General features: G+C 40.7%; 1 protein-coding gene across 4 annotated transcripts; it reads left to right on the top strand.

Moving 5' to 3' along the window:
* The first annotated feature begins 932 nt into the window (after window positions 1-932).
* On the top strand, window positions 933-17747 carry cabp1b (calcium binding protein 1b). 4 transcript variants are annotated; one of them, XM_035907030.2, is made up of 8 exons: window positions 933-1900; window positions 11052-11219; window positions 12098-12128; window positions 12233-12376; window positions 13024-13133; window positions 13229-13303; window positions 13417-13489; window positions 15591-17747. In XM_035907030.2, exons 1-8 carry the CDS (start codon window positions 1196-1198, stop codon window positions 15614-15616), a joined length of 1332 nt encoding a protein of 443 aa, XP_035762923.2. In that variant the 5' UTR covers window positions 933-1195; the 3' UTR covers window positions 15617-17747. The 4 variants fall into 4 exon arrangements, with proteins under 4 accessions (XP_035762923.2, XP_087699800.1, XP_087699798.1 ...); XM_006788836.2 differs by lacking the exon at window positions 933-1900 and adding an exon at window positions 7742-8508; XM_087843674.1 differs by lacking the exon at window positions 11052-11219.
* The last annotated feature ends 1733 nt before the right edge of the window (window positions 17748-19480 follow it).

The raw sequence follows: 19480 nt of genomic DNA, 5'->3' as shown, positions 1-19480 counted from the left end.
TGTGCTTTTAATTTTATTTATTTATTTAATTAATTATTTTTGTTTTCACCATTTTTTTCATTTGAACTTTGCTGTTATTATTGTGAGTAACCCACAATCAGATTTTCCATTATGCTGTTGACACCATCACACCCAGATTATGCAAGCATATTGTTTGTTTGCTTGTTGTTAGCAAGTGATGAAAATTGATTCACTGCATATGTATATTTATCTCCCCTACACATCTGCAGCCTATAGATAATTCACATTATAAAACATACATAAAATGTTACCGAAAAAAAAAAGAGAAAATCCCAAGTTAACACCCTTTTGGTATATTCTTTTTTATAGCGAGTTAGTAGAGATTTAACACAAGTCTTTTCCTAAATCTGCAAATTGGTTTAATTATATAAACTGCATTGATTTGAAGGATTGGAGCAAGAATAATTTAAGAATCACTTAAAGTATTTTCCCCCCAAAGCTGTCATTTTATTTGTCATGTTTTACTGTTGCTTTGTGTTGTGTCTCAAGGGGGATCAGCGTTAATTCCAACTTAAAAGTGCTTCTACCTCGTGAAGTGTTCGATAAAAGTTCCAGATTTGCAGGACACAGAGGATCTACCTTGCCCGTCCTTGAAAACAATGACCACTGTCCACTCGCGTTAATGTCACTGAAGCCACTTGTTGGAAGTCCTGACTGCTGTCTGGTCTAATAACATTTCTCTGTCGATGTTTGTGATTTTGATACATCATCCACTGTATGTAAAACATGAACGTGAGCAGAAACGTCCAAGCAACTGCTGGTTTAAAAAAAAAAAAAAAAAAAAAGGGGGGGGGGGGGGGGAATTAATCGAGCTGCTCATTACGTGTGAAATTATGTGTAGTGACGTGGAGCGGAGTGAACTTGCTGCCGCATGTGACACGCGGCAGCGCAACACAGTGCTGTCATCCAAACTTAGCGGAGCCCCCCCGTGACTGACCGGCTAGCTGACAGAGCTCAACTTCTACATTTTTCTGCTGCCACTCTCTCGCTCAGGTGCTCCAACTTCCTCTCTGCGCTCTGCCAAGTGCTGATCGAGCGCGTGGATGTGGATTAAAGAGCGGTGTCCCACCGTCTGAGGCTGAACACCTGCACGTAGCGAAGGACTGCCTTCTTTTCCTTTGCTTGACCTTCATCCTTCCTCAGCTTCACTTCGCCTGTCAAACGAGCGCGGACGATGAGCTCATCTCTTCCCAAAAGCGAGTCGACCACCTCTCTGCTTAGAACATCGGGGCCCCACCGCAGGTCTGCCCACGGGGATCGCGGTCCCCACGGTCACAGGAGCCACCGCTCTCACCATAATCATTACGCCGGAGCTGGAGGCAGCGAGGACGCGGTCTGGAGGGAAGACTGCGAGACCAGTGTGCGGAGACCTCTCTGCCAACCAAGACATGCCGACTCTCGACATTTAAGTGACCATCATCGGACGCCGAAAAGTCATACTCACCGGCAGCCGACCACCCTGGCTGATGATGAAGATGATGAAGAATACACTCAGGAGGATGTGGGGCACAGGATGAACAGGCATCAGAAACAGCACATCAGGTCCTCGAGATCCAAACAGTCTCATCATCATCATCACCACCACCACGACTCCACTCGAGGTGAGGTGCCTCCCGCTGCGCATCCGCAGGGCGGATCCAGACACGACAGGAGAACCTCACCAACCCCATCTTATCCAAAACACCAGGACGATGCAGCTTTCTTCTTCGAGTCCAGCGAGAGAGTCGTCACCGGGTCATCATCCAGCCTCAGCTCAGACCCACCTGCGACAAGCGCACCTGTCCGGCCAGCGGCCAGCCGCAAAACCAAAAGACTAAACGCAGCATCCTCTGAGTATGACTCCAGTCTTCATCCAATAGTGAAATCAGTTTTTGGGCAGGTAAGGAGGTTTGTGGGGTGGGGAGAACATTTAAACTTCGAAAGTGTTCGAAAGTTGATCAAAGGCTCAAACTGGGAAAAATCTATGAATTAATTTATAGATTGACCTTCTTTAAGTTTTCTAAATCTTTTTAAGTTAAATTAAAGAATGTCTTGTTACGACGTTAATACTAAGTCTGCAGAGTTTTGTTGTAGCATAATGCAAAGGGCAAAATATCAAGCTGTATTACTCCTCAGTAGCAGCATGAATAAAAAAAAAAGCAGACTCATTAACCAGAAGAAACTGGAACACTCGTTTTTTTTTTTTAATTATTTGCACTAAAGAGAAAAACGTTGTTATTCCCCCACAAAGATCAAAATTGAGTCTATTTACAAAGTGATGCGGGTTGCTCACTTTGAGGTCCTTACTGGATTGCACTACTGGATCTTCATGTTCTGTGTGGACATGTGTATCACATTCAGACCATCTCCATTCACAGATAAAAAAGAAAATGTTTTGAAAGTCCATCCATCCACCCACCCACCCATCCATCCATCCATCCATCCATTGTCTTTTTCTTATCCAATTCAGGGTCACAGCAGATCTTTCAGTATAAAAGGACATAAATAAAACAATCCTAAATGAATAAAATTAATATTGCTGATTAGATATTCAGCTTTTTACTTCTGGGTTCCTGTTCGTTGCTGCAAAGGTTTGGTCCATTAACTGCAGCATACATGCATTTCATAAGAGCTGCTGAAATTCAGCAGCAGGTTTCACAGGTGAGATGAAGGTGAGGCTGGACTGACAGGGTGTCACCCGTTCTGGGCAAATTAAAAATGAATGCATCTTTTCAGTCCAAATCTGGCTCCTGTTTGTTTTTGGTATCCATTACTTCCACGCTCTCTGTAGTCTTTCATGCATCCCGATATGAATGCAGTCACTTTCATTGTTGCTGTCACCTGAGTGACAGCAGGGGGATCAGCTTACCCCCCTGTGTGGAAAATGTTTCAGTGATGAGAGCCCGTGTGTCTCACGCACACACACAACGGTAAGTGAAGCGTTTGCCAATAACGTGGTGAGTGACAAATGCAGGCTGCATCACTTCACCACCTGTTCACTTCCGAATAAACTAGTTTTCTACAAAGGGTGCCAAATTCCTCCTGTTACTCAGACAGATCAAGAAGCTGCACATTAGATTTTTCAACCCCCCCCCCCCCCCCCCCCCAATCTTTTTTTCTCATTTCACTTACAATCCTTCTTCATCATCTTTGGATGATAAAGAGCTAAAGAGGAGACAATTACCTCTCAGTGTGCTAATGTGTTCTAGAAATAACTCCTCAATCCAGGCCAGAGCTTCAATCAGTCTTAGGGGTTCCAGTGAGGCAAAATCCATCCAGCGGTGTGCTATATAAAGTCTCCAGAGCTGCTGATGTGCATAGAATAAGGAGATCTGATATTTTCTGCCTAGATGCCACATGGGAAAAATTCAGATTTTTGATTCAGGGGAACAGTGAGGAAGAATTACATTTGTGAAAGCTAGAAAAAGTTAAAAGCAACAAATGTAATTTGTTGCTTTTAACTTTTGTAACGAATTCTCAAAGTGCTTTGTTTTGTGATATCGCCCGGAAGTTCAGTCATGCCAAACACGGCCGTCAAAAGCTAAAACGAATTTGTGAGTGGACGCGAGCTAGTTGTGAGTCTGTGAGCATCAGTGTTTGTGTGAAGGAGCCAGCAAGCGAATGATGCATGTGTGAGGACGAAAAGTGAAGAAAGCTGAGAAGGCTTATGCAGGCATGCTTTCTTATTTATTTATTTCTCCTTTTGCACCTGCTCAGCGTCTTACCTAAGCTGTTTCATTTATTTGACAACACAATCGTCATAGTATGCCCTTTAGTACTTCTTAAATCGGGATGTGGCAGCTTGACACCGGGTCCAGCAATTAGGCATTAAACTCCCTGCAAACTCTTTCTTTTCATATTTTCTTATGTAACATCAAGATCTGCACACAATCCTAACAGAACACACTGGCTGCATGTAGAGAAGGCTAAAAATAGCCCAACAAGACCTGATTATGAGAGACTGGAGGAGGGCAGGGTGTTTTTTTCCCTTTTTATTACTTTTTGTTTGACTGTCTTGGCAAAAATATTCAGGCTTCTGCAAGTGCGCTACCTGATTGAGAAAGACGGTGAATGTTTTTTCAAGCCATCATCTTAAAATTCACATTTTAATACGTGAATCGTGATGACTCACGATGACCACAGAGGCAAGTGTGGGGGTTAGAATAAGGACAAATGTGTTTTGCCGTTTGCATTTTGCGGATTGTTTGTTATAGGGAGATTGTGGCACTGTGATTCACTCAGCTTTTGATTTCAAATTTTCTATCCTTAGAGCATCCGTGCACTGTAATTAGCTCCCATTATCCCAGCACATTCTGGCTTTTGAACCATTCAGGTTTAAAAGGACACCTTGATCGAGGACAGAGCACTTTTACGTCCCAGTAGAAAATTTGTTTCTATTTTAAGAGCCTAACTACAGCTCTCGGTTTTTGTGACCTTGTTCTGCACACTCTCGCAGGAAATGTGGAAATGTAGTAGAGAACTGTTATTGAAAGATGTGTGATGAGAAATTATTATGAAGAGAAATCTCTTTTTTTTCTAAAATAATAGTTGAAGGATGTGCATTGACCAGCAGAGGGAGCAAGTATCATTTGTACCAAGGTTTTTGAGCTGCCAGTGTGTGGGTGAGGGAGAGAGGGGGTGAGGTGGGGGGAGAATGTCACATCAGGGAGCCAGGAGAAGCGAAAGGGCAGGAAAAAGAAAGTGAAGGAAGCGGGGAGGAATCTGATAAATGAGGGGGACAAAGGATGTAAAATAGGAAGAATGAGCGCCTTTACTGGCAGACCCGATGATTGTTATATCAGGCAAACGCTCATCACCTCTCACTTCCTCGCTCCCACCTGAAAAGTCTAAAGACAATCTGAGGAAAAGGTCTTAAAACACGGATTAACTCCACTTCCTGTTACTCGTCTTGCACTCGCACGCACTGATGTTTCCTTCTCTTCCTTTCCTTTTTCCTTTTTCTTTTTTTGACCTGGGTCATAGTGACCTTGGTGACGTCTGAGAAGGGATAAAAGGAGAGTGCCTACGGGTGGGGGGGGGGGTGGGGAGCACAAATGCGTAAAATGAGGAGAAAGATCAGGGTGAAAATAAGAAGAACACACGCCTCCTTCATATCTAGAACATACAAAGCTATTTTTAGACATATGGTAGGTATATTTATATCTCCAAGAAGGAGGTAAACCCTTTTTTGAGATGAGGATTAGAGGCCCGTGCACACACATGCACATGCTACATTATGAAGTGTGTGTGTGTGAGTGCATGTGTGCCCATGTGATGATGCTAAATATTGATGCAGACCTGAGGCTGAAAGGGAAAATCAGTGTGAGAGACTGCGAGACAGACTAGAAGGGATAAATGACTCAGAGGGAGAGAAAAAAAAAATCAGCAATAACTGACATGCAATAAAAAGACACATATGAATATTTTTCCCCTGCTGACACACTGGATGTTTAACTCCTCTCACATAAAAGCAGATGTTTGTAAGAAAAATACTTAAATACTGACTATAATCTGACTCCAATGAATGAATCAGCTGCAGGATAAAAACTGTGACGTCTCAACCCAAACACAAGAAGATGACGCAAGTGCGCACTGCGTGTCTTTTCACTGCTCGGATGTCCTTTGATGACAAACTCACAAACGAACACATGAAGTCTGTGGTCACAGTCTCCTTGTTTGTGCAATATTAACTCGGTGGCTTTAGAGGACAACGGCTGGTGAACTCATGTGAGCTTATTATTGCATCAGTCCCCTCCCTCACCCTCCTACTTCTCTCAGCTCATTTAACACAGCTGATGGCCGAGGATGGATGAAACAGGATTATGTTTGACCTCAAATCTCAAATAAATCGCAAAGGAAATGATTAATATTCCTGTTTGATTTAGATTCCTGCCTTGTGCGTGCATGTAGACTCTTGATAAATGGTCACCCCATAACCATCTGATACTAATATCAAAGAAAGTAAATGACATGCTTCTTAGTGGGTAAAGTATCCGAGAGTGAGTATGGAAAAGGGAAAGGATACAGCAAAAAGAGAGAGAGAGGGATGGATCTCATGCCCGTGCACACTACAGTGTGACATTATAAGAGCTGACGGCTCCTGTGTCTGACGTCTGATGTGTTCTGAAGTTCACAATGAGCCTGTGGTGAGAGGCTGGATGAATCACCCAAGGAACAACGCAGAGGAGCCGCTCAGATATTGAATGGGAGTTAGATGTGAAGCAACTTGGGCGTGAATGTGTTTATTAGAACATCAGTGAATAGACAAGGTCGAACAGGAGGGGGAAATATTGATGCACGTCAGTGCCGCAGCGACCAACTGTGAAGTTACCTCAGGAGTGCATGTTGCTGACAGAAAGAAGAACTTTTCCTGCATAAAATGACGACTACCAAAATCCTAAAAGCTTCTCCTCAGTTTTCTTTTTAAACATTACCAACATAATTAGATTTGCTATCAAACAAAAGCTTGGTTTTAAGAAATAATCCTTCATTTTATCATGTGCAAAAAAACCCAAACTGGTCATAAATAATAAATGTTTAAGGCAGAACTTGTTTACATACCTTAAAATATGCCTCAGAGGGAAGGGCTTTTACTTAAGAGGGACATGTCAATAAGAACATGTCTGAATTCTCACTTAAAACTCCTGCAATAAACACTCTGTGCATTTTAAAGTTATGCAATATGTGTACAGTATGTATCACCAAATCACAACAATAGTCCCTTTAAGGCACTTCATATTTTAAGGTAAAGACACTACAAAAAATAGAGGACACACTAACAATTAGATGCCCCCCCTAAGAACTTGGTGACAGTGGGAAGGAATAACTCCCTTTTAAGAGGAAGTCACCTCCGGCAGAACCAGGCTAAGGGAGGGGCGGCCATCTCTCGTGAGCTGTTAGGGGTGAGGGGAGGAAGAAACACTGTGGAAGAGAACCAGAGGTCAATAATAACTAACGAGTAAATGCAAAATGGTATGGAAACACATATAGTGAGACAAAATGAAATGAGTGAATTAACTTAAGAGCAGCACTTGAAGTTGTTATTGTCTTAGTTTTAGGTGCTAAAATACAGCAACTGATCAGACTTTAAGCTCATATTTTTGTTTGTTACATTTTTATTGCACCCTGGAATAAAAGGTACAGCATTTACTTTAAATGTGAAGCCCAGTAGGACAAAGTGTTGATCAGTTAATTAATGCATTTGCATGCATTTTCATTTTCACTACTGTTTTTACAGAGGCTTCATTTTTAGAAAGCCACATTTTTGGTCATTGTGCCTGACAACAAATGTATGCTTGTGTGTGTGTGTGTGTGTGTGTGTGCGTAAGACAGGCTGAGAGAGAGCATTTATTTTCCGTCTGTGTGTGTTTGCATTTGCACACACTGATTTGAATCCTCCAGCGCGGTGGTTCAGAATCCATGTGTCATTTCTTGCACATTTTAGCTTTGATCTGAATCCGAGCCCTTCAAGCTTAACGTGACTTTGTGATGCTTCTACGTCTTTGTGTGTATGTGTGTGGTCGACACATACAGGGAGAGGGAGAGAGAGCAGGGATGGATGCTGGGGGTAGAGTGGTGGGAATAGGGGGGGAAGAGAGAGCGTGTGTTATATTTTTAGCTCCACAGCCCCACATCCAAGAGTGTCTAATCGAGCGTGTGTACGAGTGAGAGAGAGAGAGGGAGAGAGAGAGAGGGTGAGAGAGAGAGAGAGAGAGAGAGAGAGAGATGTGTCTGTGTGTGCATGTGCGTGTGTGCATGTTTGGATTAGTGTCTCCAGCATCTTGCTCAGGGGAAGGTAATATGCTTGTCCGAACGAGCTTCTTCTGTCACATTCGTATAGATGGTTTAGAACTGTGGGGTGAGCAGGACTTGGGGGAGCAATTGAGGGGGAAAAGAGCATGAGACAGACTGACGGACAGAGAAAGAAGAGAGAGAGAGAGATAAAAGAGACAGAGAGAGAAGAGAGAAAGGGTAGAGGGAGGGAAGACACAGTAGGAGAGAGGATAGAATGAATAAGCAGTCTTTCTTTTCTACTTCTGGCATTTGCATCTCGAGCTGATTACATGCATGCTTCCTCTCTTTCGCGCATCTTTGTGTTTTTTCTGACCTGTCCGTCATTCTTGTTTACATATTTCCCTCCCTTTGTCTCAGTGTCCCTCCCCCTCGTTCCAGTGTCCTTGCCTCCAGGTCCTCCCTGCACACTCCTCTCCGTCCTCTTCCCCTCGTACCTCCTATTATATCCCTGCTCTTCTCCCTGCCTTCTCCCAAATGTCTTCCTTTATTAGTCAATGACCCACTGAACCCTCTTTCGCTTTCTAATCACTCTTATTCCCATGCATGCCTGGAAACACTCGCAAACACACATGCATACACGTGCACTTACATGCAGGCTCACTAACACAGCCACAGTTAGAGAGAAAACATAAGACAGGAAGATTTTTTTTTTTTGGTTTGTTTGTTTTTGCAATGGGCAACTCTGTAAAGTCGCTTAAAATTTTCACCAAGAAGGTAAGGTCCGCTTTGAGGTTTTTCATTCTCCTTGAATCTCCTCCTTCCTGGTGCATGTTTTTCTAATGGTTTGTCCCCAACCTGACCGATGGCTATTTGACTGGATCTGCACTGACTGAGCTGGCGTACTGTTAGATATTTTACATTTAGGCTGTGTGGAGAATAACGGCAGAATAATTTAAGATTAAAGCTCGTCTCTTATGTACTTTTAGTCAAGTCAGGAGCTTTTAGTTTTGATCTTTAAAACTCAGTCTGCATTTACACGTTGACATTTTTAAGGACTTCAGAAAGATTTCTCTTTCCTTATCAGTGCATGTATTCACATAGAGGTTCAAGGGGCTGGTCAGTTCTCTCGGTTGACCTGTCGACTGCATCTGTGAATTAGGATCACATCACTTAAGGTCAGTCAGGCTGCACACCACCTTATCAGCCAGGTGAAGATGCTACCTTGTTGAACAGCACCTGCAGGATGCGATCAGGCAATGAAAATGTTGCAAACAGGTGTGCTGTTTTCACTGGCTCAGAGTCTTTGGGCTTATTAATACATCTAATTTTGGATTACATCTTTCACGTATCAGCGTATGCTTGAATAGACTGTCAGTGTAGCAGGGAGACAGACCCACGAATAGAATTTCCTTTATTGCGCCAGCTGCACATCCTTGAGGAAGAACAATATGACAAGCAACTGTTGATGCCATCTGTGCAAAAATTGGTTGGAGTGCTGAAGAAGTTCTTGCTTGACTTCAGCGTTTCTTTGACATCCTTTCAGATTTTTCTTTGGTCTTGTATGTGCGTGTGTGTGCGTGTGTACGTGTATTTTCTTTTTTAGTTATATAAAAGCTAGCGCATGTGTTCATAGTACTTTTCTGGCACGATATAGCCACAGACAGCCCCGCTCCATGCATCACTTGGTCAGATTACCCAGTGGGCATCCGCTCCTGTGGTGAAAACTGTAGGAATGCACGAACTGGCAGGACGACTGGCATGGTAACAGATGGAGTGTGAAGGTCATTTGTAGAGCGCATAATAGTGTGTGTTTGTGCATATTGCACAAGCATGCATATAAATTTTTCATTGCATATGCATGCAGATGTCTTGTGCTGACAGTATAAAGCATCTGAACGTTGTACAAATTCATGTCAGAAAGATTTAAAACAACAGCAAAATGGTCCGCTGGTAACTCGTTGTGATATAACGTCTACTTCTCTACCTTTTAGCTTTAAATTCCTGCATTGAGTTGGATGTTAAAGTGCAGCAATTCAAAACTAGACCAATGTGACATGTTTTATAAGACATATTAGTGCATTAAAATTAGTTAATCTCATCTTGACCAAAATGCACATTAGACTCTGTTTTTTAAATAGCAATCTGAGCTGTGTTGGTCTGCAGCTGGACCTTCTGGACCTTATTTGGCTTAAAAAAAACTGTTTTAATTAACTTGTAGCCCTCTCGGTAATCACAATGACTGATGTGAGAGAACAACATTCGCCCCCTGGTTGATTGGCTAATTGGTGATTATAATTAAATGGCTGGCTGAACGTCAGCATCACCTTCAGGAAAACTGTTTTATAATGTGCACAAACCCGCCAAACACAAAACAAAAAAACAGAAAACTAGCCATTTCTGGGTAATTTTAAGTAACAATCCCAGCAATAGTGCTGTAGCTGACTTGCATGGACTCACTATAACACTCTAAATGCCCTTATTTGACCTCGTGCTGAACTAAAAGAACTACTGCTTACAGATTTGCAATCTAAAAATAAATTGTGTCAGTCAAAAGCACAAACACTCTTGTAGAAAAAATATTAAGAAATTCTTTGATTTTAGTAAAGCGTGGGTCTTATTTTGTTAGTTCTGGCCATTGCTTAGATAATATTGCACTTTCCATTTTCTGTGATAAGATCTGGGGAGCAATCATGCAACTGCTTTCTACTACTACTATTATTATTATCACAATTCATCCCTGTAGAGCAAAAAAACTGATATCAGAGTTAAGTGTGACCAGTGTGTGGAGTTGGACTTGTTGTTTCCCCACATCTCGGCAATTGTGGTGAGTGCAGTGTTATCGTAATCACTGGAAACAATAGCCAAAGCTACTAAAGTCAAACCACATTGTGTAATGAATCAAAATGATCACAATAACCTGTGAGGACCATTAAAAAATGATAGGCACTATTTACATTAGGCTATTGCTTTGTGACATGAAAAGAGGCCTGCATCCTGCTCTGCAGTGTTCTGCTGTGCAGGATGGTTTTTGCTGGATGGATTTATACGTAGATGCCATCAGTTGCTCTGTCACTATATTTTACACCCACTTGTCTGTCGCTGAGATCCTTTCCTCTGTCATGACTCACCTGACTCCACACTTTCCAATGACTGACAGACATATGTCTATCATCTATGATCCTCCTCTGAACCCTCCCTTCTTCCCATCTCCATGTTGGCTCCTTGTTGAAACAATACCTCAACAAACTGAGTCACACTCTCTACCCCTGTCTTTGCCTCTTCATCCATATCCGGCTACCCACCGGATGCTTCTTCAGGACCAGAAGAAGAACTACAAAGCAGTGCAATCCTGTGAGGAGGGGGGATCTGGGGGGGCCTATCTTGAGCCACTAGTAGCCCTGGCCCAGAATGGAGCCAACATGCACAACGTACTGGGGCCTGCATGCATCTTTCTACGCAAGGGCTTCGCTGAGAGCCGGCAGGCTGTACGTAAGTCCAGAAAATATCATGTGCATGCATGCCAAGAGAGATTATAGCACACAATGCAGTACATGCACAATAACCAAATCCCATGTGTGTAGCAATCACCTTCTACTGTAATGTCAGCACTTCCTGCATGTATTGAAGAGCGGTCGGGCTTAGAAGACGTTTTTTTTTTGGATAATTTAAGTTGAATGCTGAAAGGGCATGTGAGCATCTGTTATGCATGAAGATGGATGCATTTTGTTGCTGGATGGAGGATTATTAGGACAGGTTATGGCGGCGGCAGAAATGCTACTCACATGGTGATTATTTCTCTTCATCTATTCCCAGCAGCTGACAACACGACTCAAGGTCTTGTTATTAAAGGCAGGAGCAATGCTGAAATCCTCAGTGCGGGCGACTGTTCTGATGATGAGCTCTCATATGGGACTTCTTAAAGGATACAGGGGTCGAGACTAGTTATTCTAATTCAATGGACTGACACATATTATTTTGTATTAACATCTTCCTTTAGTCTCTGTATTTACCCTAAATACTAACAATTTTCACTCATTGAGCACACATCCGTTCTAAAGACACAGTAAATGGTTCTGATTCTTTTCTGCTGCAACAAAGGCCATACATTTTGTTTCTGTTATTTCACTTTGATCCCACTGCCTAATTATAAATAGAAGACTCAATGTTTTATTAACTGTGTGATCCCACTAATAATTTCTTTCTCTCTATAGCTGGAGTGAAAACTGAAAGCTCGTGGCGCTCTGTGGCACTGTGGTTGCCAATTTACTTTTTTTACAGTGTCATTTTGTATGCTGGGAATTGGCCTGATTTTTTAAGATATCAGCAGTGTTTAGGTACTAACTTGCAATATGATCCTCCACAGGATCGAGAGCTGAGGCCAGAAGAAATGGATGGTATGCTATGTTGTTAGTAAAAATAAAGAGTGAATTTTACAGTATTCTGAAGAAGTTTTCAACACATCTTTGTCACATTTACACTTAATTTCACTTGGTTTCAGAGCTGCGCGAGGCCTTCAAGGAGTTTGACAAAGACAAAGATGGGTTCATTGGCTGTAAAGACCTGGGGAATTGCATGAGAACTATGGGATACATGCCAACAGAGATGGAGCTAATAGAACTGAGCCAGCAGATCAACATGAACTGTAAGTTAGAAGTGTGCCTGTGTGCTTGATTCATTGCCAAATATGCATAAAAATTGAAAGAGAGATTTCACCCTCATATGCATTCACTTCTTTTATCCTGTAGCGCTGCTTATCCATCTAGATTGTTCTGATAAGTACCGCCCAGTTTTGGAGAGGTTGGCTGTAGAGATATCAGTCTTCTCTTTTATGTAATGGAACCAAATGCACTTACCTTATGGTGAATGTAAACTGAACGTGACACTCAGCTTGTGTGTTCTGGCTACAAGATTTGCACAGCCTTCAGGAAATCACAACCGGATTACACAAACCTTTGTTTGGAAGTTTAAAAGGTTGACATTTGACATCCTAGTATTCTTCACAAAAAGAATCAGGACATTTTAACTCATGAAATTCCCACTTCCTTGGTCTCTGGTCATCACTACATATTGCCATCTAATACCGCTATATTTAAGGTAAAATAAGCACCTTTACAGCCAATCAGAACATTGAAGATTGATAAATAGTGCTAGCTGCCAGGATTTTGGGGTAAACTGACCCTTTAAAATTAGAGTTTACTCTTCACCATTACTATTCATATGATAATGTTGAAATGAAGAAAAAAAATTCTGCCAGTTTTTGCTCATAAAAGCTGACATTTTATTCAACAGTGGGAGGACATGTTGACTTTGAAGACTTTGTTGAACTCATGGGGCCCAAACTTCTGGCTGAAACAGCAGACATGATAGGGGTGAAGGAGCTGAGGGATGCCTTCAAAGAGGTAAGGAAAGGCGGCATTTTTTTCAATGCTATATTTTCATTTAATACCAATAAATATTTTTTGTTTTTAGTAATGTGTTTATTTCCCATTTTCAGTTCGATACTAATGGTGATGGCGAGATTAGCACTGCAGAACTCAGAGAAGCCATGAAAAAACTTCTGGGACAGCAGGTACAGAGCTGCTCTCGTGCCTGTAGCTTTCCATCCATCACTGTCCAGCCTGTCTGCTTTTAAACCTTTGTGCCACAGAAGCTCACACTGTCACGCCAACCTGACTTTTCTAGGTTGGACACAGAGAACTGGAGGAAATAGTGCGAGACATCGACATCAACGGAGATGGACATGTAGACTTTGAAGGTAGAAAATACTGTGAAGTATGTCTGTGAACACAGTATAACCTTTTTTTCTGCTTTTGTCCTTCTCTCTCAACCTTCAGTCTATCTCTGAAACACAGACGCACACAGCTATTTCACGTATAAGCAAAATCCCACTATGTGTCTGCCTTATATACCAATACCATGCTGAGAGTGAGGTGAGGGGATGAAGCAGTAGGTCTGTCTCAGATAATCTCCTTGCCAAAGGTTTATGTCACCTCATAGATTACCCACAGAGAAAAAAATGTATACAGCAGGATGCCGGGGATGAAAATTTAAGGCTGTTTTGCTGTTCTCAGCAGTGTTACTAAACTTAGAGATACATAATTTCAGGTTTTTGGGTGAAGATCAGAAAAGAACGTACAAGAAGACGTGAGGCAGGAGAGAACCATTAGGTTGCTAATGAGGCTGACGAGAGAATAAATATGAATACTCAGCACTTGGTTATGCGCTCGAGTGCCTCGGTAATTGTTTTAAAGCTAAAAATAGATATGGAAGCAAATATAATTGGGTAGAAAAAGAAATGAGGTTTAGAAATTGCTCTCATAGACAGTATGAATTGGGGTCTACTCAGATCTACTTGAAACCTCAAGTTCAGCTCTGTTTTAGGATCCTGTAGTATTAGTATGTATCCAGTGCTTATTTAACATTGTGTGCATGCAAGTGGATCAGCGATTATGACTTTTATAAGCCCTGCTAACACCTGCAGACTGATTCAACCTGATGTGTAGTTTTGCTTTTTGATATCTTTATTAAACTTTAATTGATTTTTTTGTCCTCTTCTGGGAACTTTATAGCTTTTTTTTTGTTAAAGCTTTTTTATATAGCACTGCAAACTGATATCAAGGGTAAATGTGACGTGTGCTGGACACAAACACAAAGCTCAGAGAGGCAGAACTCTAATAAACAAGGACTTATTTTGGCTGTTGCAAAGTGCCAAACAAGTCGAAACGCAAGAAAAAATAAATACCACGTGATAACACAGAGCATGATAATGGCAAAAGGAAAGGGGACACAGGACTATTTATATACACAAGGCTAATCAGGGAGCTGGGCAACAGCCACAGTAAAACACGCACACACAGAACGTGCAAATAACTAATAACTCCACAAATAACAAAAAGCTGGAGGCTTATCACACTCTAAAATAAATGAAAAATCAAAACCTAAACCATAACTACACGTAAGAACCAAACGGAGATCAGGGAATAAATCTGGAGACATAACAAATACTGTCTGTTTAGTTGCTTAACGCTCCATCATCTCAGTGGTGTGGCTAGCATTTGGCGCTTTACCACTGAAAACAGCTGCCTGCTGCATCTGGAAACAATGCTACTGGAGATGTGAGAGTGGCTCACAGCAGTTTGTTATCCCATGAAGACAATATTTCAAGGTATCACCTGTATACACCAGTTTTGACACCTCAGTATATATTAATAAAGATATATCTTGTCAAGAAGGCCATGAAATATGACAAGAAACCACTCAGTTCAAAAAAAGACCTTCAAGGGTTCCTCTCATTCAGCTTTTAGAGGAAGAAAAATCAAAGTGCTAGTCTGTGTAGCCAAAACAAAGCTAAAAAGCACAGAAATGCCAAACATAGCTGTATGAAATCCAGTGATCATTATCTTGTTTGAGCCCAATATTTACCCAACTATCTTCAGACTAACATATTATTAGCCCCATGACATCATCAGTACAAAATAAAGGGCAAAAACTGAGTTTCTCTTACATAAACTCATGAGCTGATGTGTCATTGACCATTTAACTTGCATATTTTCTTTGTTGACAGAGATAGATTGGCAGTAATAATACCCAAGTTAATGCATGGCCTAGAGATCAAGTCATGCTCATTTAGCAGCACACGATCTCTGGCGATATCATTAAGACATTTTTTTTGGAAGCAATATAAATATATTCAGGACTTTGAAGCAAATACTGGATTTCTCATATTCTGCTGCTACTGAGCAAGGTCAGCTTGTGCTCCAGTATCTCCAACAACCATACTGTAGTTCTGCTCCGTTCTGGCCACCACAGGAGGTCCCTGCACTGTGTGAATAATCTCTCCTTTGTTTAATTTTCAGAATTTGTGCGGATGATGTCTCGGTGAGTTCCTGGCTGAGAGCTAAAACGACAGCCTGGATTCTCTGTTGGGTTTTGGAGGAAAAGAAGTGCAAGTAGCACAGAATACTGATGAAGCTTGAACTTCTGAATCTGTCAGTGAAGAAGACAGCAAAAAAACAAAACAAGAACACATATCAAACCCTGCCCTGAAACTGCCACGCTGAAGCACAAATGCTGACGACTACAGTCAGGAGCAACACTGTTAAGAATAATATGCTGCTGCTGTTTCCAAGAGCATAAACAAAACCAATAGCTGCATTTCTGACTTTTGCAAAGTAGTTTTTACAAACGTATTTTCCTTTAACGACAACATTTCTAATGTTGATGTGCTTTTTCTCCTGACTCAATGGGTGAAGCTGTTTTGCTCACCTACAAACTACATGCCATTACACTTTAATAATTGTAGCAATTAAGAAGAAGCAGCAGTATGCCAGCAAACACCCGAACTCATACAGCACATTCCTTTTTTTAATGCCGAGCGTCTCTGAAGCACAAATACAAATGGCAATATAGAAACATGTTACGTGACCCCTGTCAAGCAGCGTGTTTGTGTTTTGTGCATACTGTTGTTTCTTTCCACCTTATGCTGTACATGTGTTATGTCACTGGAGACTATCGTGACCCAGTATGTGTTCGGTATATGTTATGTAGCACCGATACAGTTCTCATGACTTTAATAACATTATACCTATTTTACTGTGATATATAGACTATACATATATATTTATGTGTGTGTCATTGCCACTGTGCATAAGACTGACGGACTCTTTCAACTGCAACTTGCTAATCTTGAAGATAGGCCTTACTTTTTATATATATGCTGTGTTTTGCTATTTCTGAATTACTTCCGCGAGTATATTCAGAATACACAAAACATGTTTTGACACTGAGAAATCATCCATGCCTGACTGTGCAGGCGTGGGATCAACAAAGAGGTAAATTATAGGTGGTAAAGAGATGGGGTTAGTGCTTTTATTATCATCAGCGAGCTTTGATAATTTTGAGTTTCTTTGTGAGTTTTGCTGAGTGAACAAAATATTTCTGAAAAATCTCACTTGGTGCAACATTTACACTTTTACCTTTAATACCTCAATATCAGTCAAACGACCAACCTCACTCTCGAACTCCCTCCTGGCACATGCTTATCTTTAATACACTGCACGGACAAAGCTATTGGGCCACCTATACACTACACCTAAATCCCATTTCTTAATTCCCACTCTAACTCTGTTCGAAATGCTGACTATAAGTAATACGTAAGTTTTCTGTCTAATTTTGCTACAGTGTTACAAAGTCAAATGATAAATTTAACTGAATCTAATTGAATTAAATGCACTTGATTGGCATATATTTAGATTATATAAAGCACATTTTCTTTAATAATGACTTATTTGAATAAATTAACCTTTGATTTTATATAGTTCAGTTGAAATTTGCTCAAAATTATTGTTTTGTGTTTATGAGGGTGAAGAATCATTTTTTTGTGTGTGATTGGTCGCGATCTCTATTCCACTTCAACCCAAAGGTGTTTGTCGGGGTTGAGGTCAGAGCTCTGCAAGTTCTCCCACACCAGCTATGCCTTTATGGATCTTGCTTGGAGTACATTGATGCTGGAACAAAAAAAAAAGGGGGGCCTTACCCAAACAGTGCCCACTACGCTGGAGAATTGTCTAATATGTCTTGTTAAGATGAAGCTATGGGTAGGCGGTCCAATATTTTTGTCCATGTAGTGTACCAGCTTCCTTACCTTCATTATTAATATTTCCAAGGAAGCAGTGGAAGCTTCTTTATGGTAAAAAAAAAGCCAAAGAAAGTTTACAAACATTATTTGTGAGTCTAATCCAGTTTGGTAAGTAGATGCAATATTTTTCAGAAATTTGATGCACTGAATTACATTTTCAAAACGACTGCGTGAAATGCGCTTTAGTTGTTGGGACAGCTAAATTATTTGTAGACTGTTCATGAATGGATGTGAGGGTATATGCATGCTGTTTAAAAAAAGAAGAAGAAAGAGTTGTGATTTTACTTGTCTTAACTGTGTGAAACTATGCATGCTAATAAACTACTGCAATTTGTAGCAGAATCTAAAAGAAATAAAGATTTTTATTCCAAATTGAGATTAGGCCATGTGTGAATGTGTGTTTCTTCTTAACCTCGAACACTGTAATGGGGATGTTTCCTTTCTTTCTTTTGACTGGAGTTGTGTCACAGAATTCACATTTTTTATTGGACAATAAGATTCTTGTTTAAAGAAACTTTAAAAATATTGAGACTTGACTCTCATCAGACCTACTGTAGTATTTGCACTCCATACTAGCATCTGCTCACATCTTCACATAACAAACAAGAAACCCTTGTTGGATGCCTCATTATCTTTCACTTCCACCCACTGCTTCCGGACTCTAGAGAAACCAAAAAGGGACATTTCTCCTCTCATGTGGAGTTTATTCAGAAGCAGAGACTGGAGCATATGTACAAAATAGCTCCTTTGTACAAATAGTCAGAGTCAACAGATAAATGCTGAGGTGGAGATAGAGTGATACAATCTGTGAGGAGTGAGAGTGCACTACTTGGAAATCTGAAGTTGCATGTTCAGTCTAAAAATGGTGAGACAGAAATACTTAATACTATAAAAAAAAAACTTAGAAATGATTTGGAAATATGCTCAATGGACATTTTATTGGGTACACCTTGCTGGTACTAGCCTTGATCCCCAAATGCCTTCAGAACTTATTTTTGACCCATTGAACGGTGCTGGAAACTTTCCTCAGAGATTTTGGTTCGTACTGACATGATAGCATCACACAGTTGCTGCTCATCCATGATGAGAATCTCCTGTTCTACCATATCCCGTAAATGTGCTCTGTGTGAACAGTGAACTCACCGTTATATTGAAGATACCAGAATGATATGATTTGAGCTTTGTGTCATGGTGCATTATCTTGCTGAGAAAAGAATCAGAAAATGGATACACTGTGATCGAAAGGGGATAGACATGTCCAGCAACAATACTCAGCTAGGCTATAGTGTGTAAACAATACACAGTTGGTACTAAGTGTGCCATGAAAATACCCGCAACACTATCAGACCAACATTTCCAGCTCAAACTGTTACTTCTTGCTTCAAGATTTGACATGCCGTGTGTTCAGATGTTCTCATGCATACCTGGGTTTAAACAAGTGGTTATTTGATAGCGTTGCTTTTATATCAGCTCCCACCAGTTCTTCTTTTTCATTCTCTGTAAAACCTAGAGATGGTTTTATGGGAAAATGCCATTTGATCAACATTTTCTGAAATACTCAGACCAGCCTGTTTGGCACCAACAACCATACCATGTTCAAAGTCAGTTAACTCTGTTAGCAAAACTCAGGTTCAAAAGTTAAAAAAGCATCACCAAACATTTCAGGGAAGTTTATAAATGAGCCGTGGAAGTATGGAATAAGGTAAGAAATGCAGATAAGATGGAAAACAAGGTGCTAGTAGTTTAAAATCTGCTCAAAACTGACTTCATATAGTACAAACAAACACACTGTAAGCTGTGTTTCCCTTTCCTATGTTTTGTTTTATACACACTTTCATACAAACTAAAATGAAAACACACAAAATGGTGTTTTGTTCCCTTGCATGAATGACTGAATGAATGAATAAATTAAAAAGCAAATAAACCAATACATAAATTTAAATAGAAAAACAGTACATTTAGATTAGTTTAATATGTGAGGAGTGTCCTGACATTTCAAGTGGCCTGTAGCTGATCTTGTGTTTTGCTTTCCTTACACCTTCAGTAATTTTGGAAAATTAAACTTATGCTCAGTACATGAGCCCAAAGTTTCTCCATGCCTCCAGTGCT

This window comes from Neolamprologus brichardi, chromosome 7, assembly GCF_056152115.1.
Source record: "Neolamprologus brichardi isolate AB-2024 chromosome 7, ASM5615211v1, whole genome shotgun sequence".
Lineage (NCBI taxonomy): Eukaryota > Metazoa > Chordata > Actinopteri > Cichliformes > Cichlidae > Neolamprologus > Neolamprologus brichardi.
The sequence above is the reverse complement of the archived record's forward strand: the minus strand, read 5'-3'. Positions and strand labels throughout refer to the sequence as shown.